The sequence below is a fragment of the Aulostomus chinensis genome, chromosome 2, assembly GCF_037954235.1.
Source record: "Aulostomus chinensis isolate RoL2024-O1b breed Wild chromosome 2, RoL_Achi_v1.0, whole genome shotgun sequence".
NCBI lineage: Eukaryota > Metazoa > Chordata > Actinopteri > Syngnathiformes > Aulostomidae > Aulostomus > Aulostomus chinensis.
Genome location: NC_141321.1, coordinates 7,451,394 through 7,461,645, shown reverse-complemented (window position 1 = coordinate 7,461,645; position 10,252 = coordinate 7,451,394). Strand labels below are relative to the sequence as shown.

At 45.9% G+C, this 10,252-nt stretch overlaps 1 protein-coding gene and 1 long non-coding RNA gene across 3 annotated transcripts; both read right to left on the bottom strand.

Moving 5' to 3' along the window:
• Positions 1–263: 263 nt before the first annotated feature.
• On the bottom strand, positions 264–5,379 carry LOC147268944 (ubiquitin carboxyl-terminal hydrolase 37-like). Of its 2 annotated transcripts, XM_086225221.1 has the most exons (11): positions 5,061–5,314; positions 4,830–4,961; positions 4,441–4,564; positions 4,158–4,309; positions 3,718–3,817; positions 3,012–3,088; positions 2,273–2,384; positions 2,105–2,165; positions 1,623–1,838; positions 1,433–1,499; positions 264–1,309 (listed from the first exon to the last, which is right to left on the bottom strand). In XM_086225221.1, exons 1-9 carry the CDS (start codon positions 5,072–5,074, stop codon positions 1,672–1,674), a joined length of 939 nt encoding a protein of 312 aa, XP_086081347.1. In that variant the 5' UTR covers positions 5,075–5,314; the 3' UTR covers positions 264–1,309; positions 1,433–1,499; positions 1,623–1,671. The 2 variants fall into 2 exon arrangements, with proteins under 2 accessions (XP_086081347.1, XP_086081341.1); XM_086225215.1 differs by having other exon boundaries at positions 268–1,309; positions 1,433–1,838; positions 5,061–5,379.
• Positions 5,380–5,916: 537 nt separating this feature from the next.
• On the bottom strand, positions 5,917–7,210 carry LOC147268943 (uncharacterized). Its single transcript, XR_015119335.1, has 2 exons — positions 6,274–7,210; positions 5,917–5,993 (listed from the first exon to the last, which is right to left on the bottom strand). It is a non-coding gene; the product is annotated as an uncharacterized LOC147268943 (long non-coding RNA).
• Between the last annotated feature and the right edge of the window lie 3,042 nt (positions 7,211–10,252).

The following is a 10,252-nucleotide window of genomic DNA, read 5'->3' as shown; positions in this document are numbered from 1 at the left end:
GGGGTGGAGCCTATCCCAGCTGTCTTCAGGTGAGAGGCAGGGTTCACCCTGGACAAGTCTCTAGTCCATCACAGGGCCAACACATAGAGACAGACAACCATTCACACTCACAGTCACACCTACAGTCAATTTAGAGTATCAATCAGCCTCGTCCCCTCTTGCTGTCTTTGGACTGTGGGAGGAAGCTGGAGTACCAGAGAGAACCCACACAGGAACAGTGAGAACATGCAGACTCCACACAGAAAGATCCTGTGCTGGAGCCGGGACTGGAACCCGGGACCTTCTTGCTGTGAGGCCACAGTGCTGACCACTGCACCACCGTGCTGCCATATGATGCATTACATCCTCAAATTTCTATGTTACTTCAAATTGCTTAATCTTCATCAGTGAATGCAAGCAATCAGTTGAATATGATCTCCTGTTCATTAAAAAGTGCTTTAGATACCAAAATAAATATCCCAACATTCAATCGACAGATTAAGAACCAAAATAAATGCATTTTGTATTCTCTTATGTTTTGCTCAGTCTCATCCTGTTGAAGTCCATTTCTATCAGCATCAAATCACAACAGGAGTTCTCTCCTGACACTTTACGAGTTGAGAAGTTCTCGCCCCTCTCTCTCTTCTTCTGCTCAGTCTGGTTTGCGGAGCGTTCCTCCTCTCCCTCTCCTCCCTGCCTTTGTGCGATCACCAGTCCATGTATTGCTATTGCTTTCTCCCTTGTGTTGCTCTGAGACGGGGTCCTTGTGGAGTCAAAAGACTTATCATTTCTGCTTGGAGAAAGAAATATTGTTCTACTTAAGTTATGTGTTTAACTGTGTAAGAGGGAGGTCTGCCCACTGGTGTTGTCCTCGCTGTTCTGCTTGATCATCTCACAGGCACCCTCTCAGTCAGTGCAGGCTCACACACACCCTCCTAAAGAACCCTCTGCTAGGATCTGCTCCAGCTTGGTCAGAGGCTTTATCAGTCCTTCTAAACAAGAAGGTTCTGGGATCATTGTCTGGACAAAGTCAAATTCAAGTATTGAAATTTTGAGTACTGGCATAAGGACTTAGTGTCGCACCTGTAACGAAGAGCCCTTCGTTACGATAGGAATGTAGAAAGGTTGCACCGGGGTTGTTTTGAACAGTATTTCACAATTCGCACAATATTGAATTTTGCACAGTAAGTTACAGAGCGGATTTGCACACCGCTACCTATCCAGCTTGCGGCATCTTTATTTATTGATTATGCATATTTATTGAATCATTTAACCATACATTGGTGGCGGTGGTCCTCAGGCAGATGCGGCTGCGCCGGCGTCGCTCCACCTATCAGAAGGGAGATGTGACAATGAGGATTGGAGGCATCGAGCAGCGGAAGGAGGTTTCGTGGTGCCAAAGTTCCGCAGGGTAGAGAGCAATAGGGTGCCAGTGTTTGATAGTGCCACTCACCTTTCTGTTGTGTCCTCCAGGTGTCTGGGTCCAAAAGAATCCGGCCGGGTACCGTCACCAGGTAAACCTTCCGGGAGAGACCACGGTCAGACTTGAGAGGGGGGTGTTGTTGCTTGAATGAACTGGTGGGGGTAAGGGGGGAATACTATCAAGGGGGTACATCAGGCGCCAGAAGAATTGCTGGACTTGCCTCTCTCTGGTCATTCCATGCCACCTCCACCGCAAAGAGGGTCGACTGTTCACAGCACCGTTCTTTCATAGAATAAAATGTAAGCAGTCTCCTCATGCAACGTACAGATGCAGTCCCCAGGTGCCACGCTGACCTCTTCGTCATTGAAAGTCAGCCAGGTGTTGGGGTAGCTGCCAAGGTGGATGTCTGGGCAGTGAACGTGACTCATGTAGTGTCCTGAGACGAGAGGAGTTACTGTTAGATCAGCTGTTTGAACATCCAGGTTTGACAGGTAGAAGCAGTTTGAGAAATCAGAATGAGAGAACTGCCAAAAACCTGTAAATGTCAGCAATTCTTGACAACTGTCACACTAAAGTGATCTATTTAAGTTTGAATATTATACGTAAGAAATTACACGTAACCTTTCAGTTCCTTCAGCAGAATAAAGGTAAAAAGGGATTTGAACTGGGTTAATTCAGTGGGTGTCTGAGTGATTGTTTTACCTGAATCCCCAGTTTCGCCGAAGTGGCTGATGATGCTCCTTAAATGGTACTGAGAGGCTCCCTGAGAAGGAACATGATTAAAAAGTTAGAAGCACACTCAGCAAACGTCAAAACACAAACCGACACACTACGCGTGTTGTAGCTGAACTCAGGTGAGCCATTTCTTACCTGGCTGGAGGGCACCATCAGAGTACTGTGCAGCTCCACTGGATCGCAGATCTTCTCCATACAGAAGTAGTGCTTATTGTAGCGGTAACGCTTGAGATGAAGCATCAGCATTCTGCAGAAGGAGAATGTGAGAAAAGATGTAAGATGGGGGCGGCACGGTGGTGCAGTGGTCAGCGCTGTGGCCTCACAGCAAGAAGGTTCCAGGTTCCAGTCCCGGCTCCAGCACAGGATCTTTCTGTGTGAGTCTCCATGTTCTCCCTGTTCCTGTGTGGGTTCTCTCTGGTACTCCAGCTTCCTCCCACAGTCCAAAGACATCAAGAGGGGACGAGGCTGATTGATACTCTAAATTGACCGTAGGTGTGACTGTGAATGTGAATGGTTGTCTGTCTCTATGTGTTGGCCCTGTGATGGACTGGTGACCTGTCCAGGGTGAACCCCGCCTCTTGCCCGTAGTTGCTGGGATAGGCTCCACCCCCCACGACCCTTAACGGGAATAAGCGCAAGACAATTGATGGATGTGAGCTGGAGTATTTTTGATGAATTATTTCAACACGATGGTCATCAGAATTGTTGAGGTCAGTTCACTGACGTTTCAACCTTCGGTCACCAATGAACCTCAATTCAGTCGAACTTAATTTACATTAGGAGGCAACTAAGTATGAAATAAATTCCGTCTGAGTGATGGAAAACCAAAAAAACAAGCAAATTTGGGAGTGCATGTCAATGGATGGGTGCATACTTGGGCAGGCTCTCAAAGTGGCACCGGTTGGTGGACATCTGAAACCCACATTTGCAAGTGCGTTCCAGATCTTCATCCTGTCACAGAGAGAAAACATACAATGAGTGACACACTAGAACGGTGCTCCTCAACAGGACAGCCACCTCTCTGTGGCCCCCGAACTGTTATTCCTTCACTGTGTGTTTTGGTTGGGACAGCACATCAAGGCAGGGTGGCCGTAGGGAGGTTTGGAAGGTTTTACTGAGTGGCCGGTCAGGCCGGAACTCCAAGTTTATATCACAACTCTGCCCGCGCAGCCACATCACCTTGTGGCTCTTTGTGTAGATTTAAAAAGAGAAGTGTTCTTAACCCCTCCTGACATATTGTTTTGGATTCATGACAGGGGTCATGTTTTGTTTTATTCAACTATTTATTTTAAGTTATGTCAAAATGGAAATGACATTGTCATGTAGTTCATTTCATATTTTTGTTGTTGTTTTGTGTGACAAGGGCATTTTGTTTTGAATATTACAGTGTGATTGCATGCGGCCTGACCGACCTCAATAAATGGACCTTTCACTCGCTGAAGAAAATTGTTTGTCTTTAAGATTTGTATTTGAGTGCGCCTGCACAAGAAAATAAAACCGCTATACACAGAAATCTGTGTGTGTGTGTGTGTGTGTTTGTGATGAGATGATGTCACTAAGGGGCGACAGGTGCATCTTACCTTCAGTTGATTGTACAGCATTTGCTGGACCGAAGCTCCAGGCTCCAGAGACAGAGAGAGATCAGTGAAGTCCTCGTCTCGATGCGACTGGGCTCCGCATCTGCACAGTCAAGGAAGACAAACATTGCATTGTGACCAGTTCACATCTGAGTGATGCACCGGACCTCATTTAGTCCGGTTCATTGAGAATCACTCTGGCGTTGTACTGAGATCTGCTAGTTTCAATAAAAACAATCAGTCTAAACAATCTTTCTAAGCTGAGCAACGGCGCATTGAAATGTTACGACAGGGTGTTTGGCTTGTCACAGGTTAAAGTCCAGCAAAAATGCTTTGATACTGCATTCATTGTGTCAAATGAATGGTGAATTATGAGTAGCTGCGGTTTGCTGCCACCTGCTGTGTGTGCGTGCGTGCGTGCGTGTGAGTGTGTGTACACTCACTTCTTGCAGGTCCTGGTGCTCCTCATTGTGAACATCATGTGTTCTTTTACAGGGCACCTGTATCTCCTTCCTTTACCGGCGGCTACATGCTGCAGAGTTGGTGCCAACGTTTGGACCTGGTTCAGGATTTCATTCAGGAACTCATAAGCATCCTGAACACACACAGATATCAAGGGCTTAAATTTATTGAGGAAGAAATACATGGGCCTATATTCACAAAAATCCAAAGAGTCAAAAGAGGTCCTTAATTGTTGGAGAACTTAGTGGTCAGATGAACACTTACCTTTTGCTCTGAGTCCTCAAACTCTGGAGCATTCATGGAGAGGATGTTCTTGAATAAAGACAGGTGGTGTAATTTCTTGTATGGATCATCAGAGCAGTGGACCCTCACAATGTCCATGAGGCAACTGTAAAGGGAGCAAAACAAATCATTCAAGAACACTTTTGCGAAATGAAGCACCTTAGTAGGAAGTTCAACATGGCCCTGTTCTGGGACCTCCTTGCCCTCCCATGTGCACACATGGATAGCAAAAGGCAGGGAGAGCAGCAGAATTAGCAGTTAACAACTCCATCGACTGCAGAAAGAATCTTCAACAATGAAAAAGTTGGGTTTTCAGAACCGCGCACGCGCGCGCGTGTGTGTGTGTGTGTGTGCGCACATGGCTGCCATACCTGAGTAGTTGAGCTTCAGGGACTGAAACCCATACATCCTCCTGGCCCTGCACATCAGTGATGAAGTCCTCCAGTGCAATCAGGCTCTGGAGGCTGGAGTTCATGTAGCAGTTATTGCCAGGGTTTGGAAACCTGAAAAACAAATGGACAAATTGATTCACATGAAATGAAATTAATTCTGGGTTATTTTTTTATTTTGCTCCTTGAGTGTTTTTGAGCAGATTTACTAACCCACGCCATTCCATCAGTGGGAAATTTACACACTGGAGCCCGGCATCCCATTGAAGGCTGTCTTGTTCAGTTTTTTCCTGTGGAAAAATAAAAATTGTTATCTATTTTTTTTGTGTTTTCAAAGGAAAAAATAAATCTTGGGAATCGCATAAATGAGTCTGAGGTCCGTCAAACACACCACTACTGGTGGCCCCTGGTCTTCCTCCTCCAACTCAACCCCTGTAGTTGAGGTCCTGGTGGCAGCAGCGTCTCTGCTGGGAAAACACAAACAAATGTCAACTTGTGTTTGTCATGCAGCAGGTTTGGTGACAAGAGAAGAGTTAGCTGAATGACTAGTCAACTGACAGAACATCAAATACACTGAGTAAATGAACTCTGTTTGTGTGTGTGTGTGTGTGTGTGTGTGTGTGTGTGTGTGTGTGCGCGTGCGCACGCATGGCTGCCATACCTGAGCAGTTGAGTCTCAGGGACTGAAACCCAGACATCCTCCTGGCCCTGCACATCAGAGATGAAGTCCTCCAGTGCAATCAGGCTCTGGAGGCTGGAGTTCATGTCGCAGTTATTGCCTGGGTTTGGAAACCTGAAAAACAAATAGACAAATTGATTCACATGAAAAGAAATTAATTCTGGGTTATTTTTTTATTTTGCTCCTTGAGTGTTTTTGAGCAAATTTACTAACCCACGCCATTCCATCAGCTGGAAATTTACATATTGGAGCCCGGCATCCCATGGAAGGCTGTCTTGTTCAGTTTTTTCCTGCGGAAAAATAAAAGTTGTTATATTTTTTTTTTGTGTTTCCAAAGGAAAAAATAAATCTTGGGAATCGCATAAATGAGTCTGAGGTCCGTCAAACCCACCACTACTGGTGGCCCCTGGTCTTCCTCCTCCAACTCAACCCCTGTAGTTGAGGTCCTGGTGGCAGCAGCGTCTCTGCTGGGAAAACACAAACAAATGTCAACTTGTGTTTGTCATGCAGCAGGTTTGGTTACAAGAGAAGAGTTAGCTGAATGACTAGTCAACTGACAGAACATCAAATACACTGAGTAAATGAACTCTGTGTGTGTGTGTGTGTGTGTGTGTGTGTGTGTGTGTGTGTGTGTGTGTGTGAGAGAGTGTGTGTGTGTGTGAGAGAGAGAGTGTGTGTGTGTGAGAGAGAGTGTGTGTCGGGAGGGAGGGGAGCTTCACTATCAGGCCTGTCGGTAGAGTTCCTTACCTCAGTTGTCGGCAGGGACTCTCGTCAACTTTAAGCGTTTCCTGCGGAGGCACAAACATTCTCTTTGGTTTACAAAAGTGGAAAAATAAAGTTTGCAGAGATCCATCCATCCATCGTCATCTTCCGCTTATTCCTACACATTAAGGGTCGCGGGGGGGCTGGAGCCTATCCCAGCGTCAATGGGCGAGAGGCGGGGTACACCCTGGACAGGTCGCCAGTCCATCGCAGGGCCAACATGGAGAAACGAACAACCATTCACGCTCACATTCAGACCTACGGTCAATTTAGAGTATCCAATTAGCCTAGTCCCCAAATTGCATGTCCTTGGACGGTGGGAGGAAGCCAGAATACCCAGAGAGAACCCACGCAGGCACAGGGAGAACATGCAAACTCCACACAGAAAGATCCCGTGCTCGAGCCAGGACTCAAACCCGGAACCTTCTTGCTGTGAGGCCACAGTGCTAACCACTGAACCACCGTGCAGCCCTGTTTGCAGAGATTTCAAATGAATTTAATGTGAGGCCTGGCAAACTTACCGCTGGTGGACCACAGACTTCCTGCATCAAGGAAGCACCACTCTCTGCTCTAGCTATTGAGGGAGAGGTGGCACAATCTCCTGCCGCATTGATTCTGGGGATGAAAACAACCGTTGTCATTGTCAGTAAACCAACAGAACATCAAATGCCTCATGGTAGGTTTCCTCACCTCTGACGCAGGTCAGACTCATGTGCTACTTTAAATTTTTTCTGTGGAGAGACATGTTAAAATCGATTTTTGTTGTTGTTTTTTTACGATTTTGAACAATGAAACTGGCAAAGAATAGAAATGAGTTCGGTGTGAGACGTGTCCAACGTACTGCTGGTGGCTCGCAGTCTTCGTCGTCCCAGGGAAACTTCCTTTTCACAGACTCTCTCACGGTCCTGTTCGTCAAATCCACTTGGCTAATAAACACAATCAAACGTTCATCGTTAACTGATGTTTGCCACAAAACAGGCTTCATTACAAGAGCAAAAGTCAAGTTCAGTCAACCGACAGAACATCAAATGCCTCATGGTAGGTTTCCTCACCTCTGATGCAGGTCAGACTCATGTGCTACTTTAAATTTTTTCTGTGGAGAGACATATGTTAAAATTGGTTTTTGTTGGGATTTTTCCAATTTTGAACAATGAAACTGGCAAAGAATAGAAATGAGTTCGGTGTGAGACGTGTCCAACGTACTGCTGGTGGCTCGCAGTCTTCGTCGTCCCAGGGAAACTTCCTTTTCACAGACCCTCTAACTGTCCTGTTGGTCAAATCCACTTGGCTAATAAACACAATCAAACGTTCATCGTTAACTGATGTTTGCCACAAAACAGGCTTCATTACAAGAGCGAAAGTCGGTTCAGTAAACTGACAGAAAATCAAATGCTTCATGGTAGGTTTCCTCACCTCTGACGCAGGTCAGACTCATGTGCTACTTTAAATTTTTTCTGTGGAGAGACATATGTTAAAATTGGTTTTTGTTGGGATTTTTCCAATTTTGAACAATGAAACTGGCAAAGAATAGAAATGAGTTCAGTGTGAGACGTGTCCAACGTACTGCTGGTGGCTCGCAGTCTTCGTCGTCCCAGGGAAACTTCCTTTTCACATACCCTCTCACGGTCCTGTTAGTCAAATCCACTCGGCTAATAAGGACAATCAAACGTTCATCGTTAACTGATGTTTGCCACAAAACAGGCTTCATTACAAGAACGAAAGTCGTTTCAGTCAACCGACAGAACATCAAATGCCTCATGGTAGGTTTCCTCACCTCTGATGCAGGTCAGACTCATGTGCTACTTTAACTTTTTTCTGTGGAGAGACATATTTTAAAATTGGTTTTTGTTGTTGTTTTCCGATTTTGAACAATGAAACTGGCAAGGAATAGAAATGAGTTTGGTGTGAGACGTGTCCAACGTACTGCTGGTGGCTCGCAGTCTTCATCGTCCCAGGGAAACTTCCTTTTCAAGGACCCTCTCACGGTCCTGTTGGTCAAATCCACTTGGCTAATAAACACAATCAAACGTTCATCGTTAACTGATGTTTGCCACAAAAAAAGGCTTCATTACAAGAGCGAAAGTCGGTTCAGTAAACCGACAGAAAATCAAATGCCTCATGGTAGGTTTCCTCACCTCTGATGCAGGTCAGACTCATGTGCTACTTTAAATTTTTTCTGTGGAGAGACATATTTTAAAATTGGTTTTTGTTGGGATTTTTCCAATTTTGAACACTGAAACTGGCAAAGAATAGAAATGAGTTCGGTGTGAGACGTGTCCAACGTACTGCTGGTGGCTCGCAGTCTTCGTCGTCCCAGGGAAACTTCCTTTTCACAGACCCTCTCACGGTCCTGTTGGTCAAATCCACTTGGCTAATAAACACAATCAAACGTTCATCGTTAACTGATGTTTGCCACAAAACAGGCTTCATTACAAGAGCAAAAGTCGGTTCAGTCAACCGACAGAACATCAAATGCCTCATGGTAGGTTTCCTCACCTCTGATGCAGGTCAGACTCATGTGCCATTCAAGGTTTGTTTGTTTCTCCTGTGGAGAGATGTGCTTTATATTTCTACGTTTCAAAAGCTGGTAAATAAAACACGCAAAGAATATGAATGAGTTGAATGTGAGGCGTGTACTACTGAACATACAACTTAGCCTTCCTTCTCAGGGACAACCTGACGGTCAAATCTCCTCTGTTAATAAACTCGAGCAATTTTCATTGTTGTTTGCTTGAACAGGCTTTCATACAAGAGCTTCACTGAGAGGTTGGTCAGCTGTAAGAAGATCAATGCATCATCCTAATCAGAACTGCTGTCATCTTGACTGACTCCAGTCATCACAGATAAAGATGACAGAAGATGAGCGGTCCCCTGAAAGTGCCTGATGACAGCAGCCCTCCAACTGTTGATGCTGGACAACCATGCAATGAAACCTCACTCACCCACCCACCCCCATGCGAATAAAGGCTTTGTTCTTTGGAATGATTTTTTTCCCCCCTTCTTCATCACATCACAAAATATTCTAGAGGTCCAAATGTTCAAAGACAATGGTGGTGGAGGGCCATGATTAGCACTTTACATTGCAGCTTGGTAAAAATATGGTAATAGTATGGTAATGGACAGGTGTTCATGAGGTCTTATTTAAACAATACACCACATTTCTTTTCTTTCTTCTGCTCAAGATGGCGGCGCGCACGGACGCAGCGGCTCCAGGCTCTGCACTACCCTGCACCCTTGTGTGTTTTCTATGTCTTTTTCATCTTCTCTGGATACACCCATGCAACGGAAACCCCATTTACAGCCGCCAGGACCTGATAGGGATCGGATTTAGGGCAGAAACTGAAGTCACAAACGCCTTTTCACGGTCCCTCAAGAGATAGCGAGATCGGCGGGAGCCCCTTGGATTGTTGTCGGTACCGGCAAGCGGCGGAGACGGCGAATGAAGAGGAAGCAGAAACGCGGATGGCTGACTCGTCACATGGGCAAACACTTGTCACACAGTTCTACAATCTTGTCACACAGTTCTACAATTAGCAATCAGAGCTTTAGCATGAAAGGGCAACAGGTGAGCACTTCTATTTTGGAGCAATGGATGCCAACAGAGGCAGAGCCAGAGGAGTGGGAGTCGGAGGGGGAGGACATGGATGAGGATGAGGAAGACCAAGGACTGTAATTTCAGATGAGATCTGAGCCACTTTGGTTGCCCGTGTGGTCAACCATGGTCTAACATGGTTGACCACACGGGCAAAGAGGACAGCCAAATTTGAGCAGGTACACTGTGGCATCCATCATCCGGACTTTCCGAAATGAGAATAGGTAAGAACATCGCAATGTGTGCAGCGATTTCCCACCACGGCATCATCCACCACCATGCTACCCTCGGCCCCTATAACACTGCCCCTCTGATCACATTCCTGGACACTCTACACACCACACTCCAGATGAGTTAGATGACCCAGAGCAG

What these genes read in the sequence shown, in the direction of transcription:
- LOC147268944 (XM_086225215.1), bottom strand. An exon ending in TGCTGTACAATCAACTGAAG is followed by an intron (nt 3,089 to 3,717) that starts GTAAGATGCACC and finishes TCTCTGTGACAG; the next exon opens with GATGAAGATCTGGAACGCAC. An exon ending in TGATGGTGCCCTCCAGCCAG is followed by an intron (nt 2,166 to 2,272) that starts GTAAGAAATGGC and finishes GTTCCTTCTCAG; the next exon opens with GGAGCCTCTCAGTACCATTT.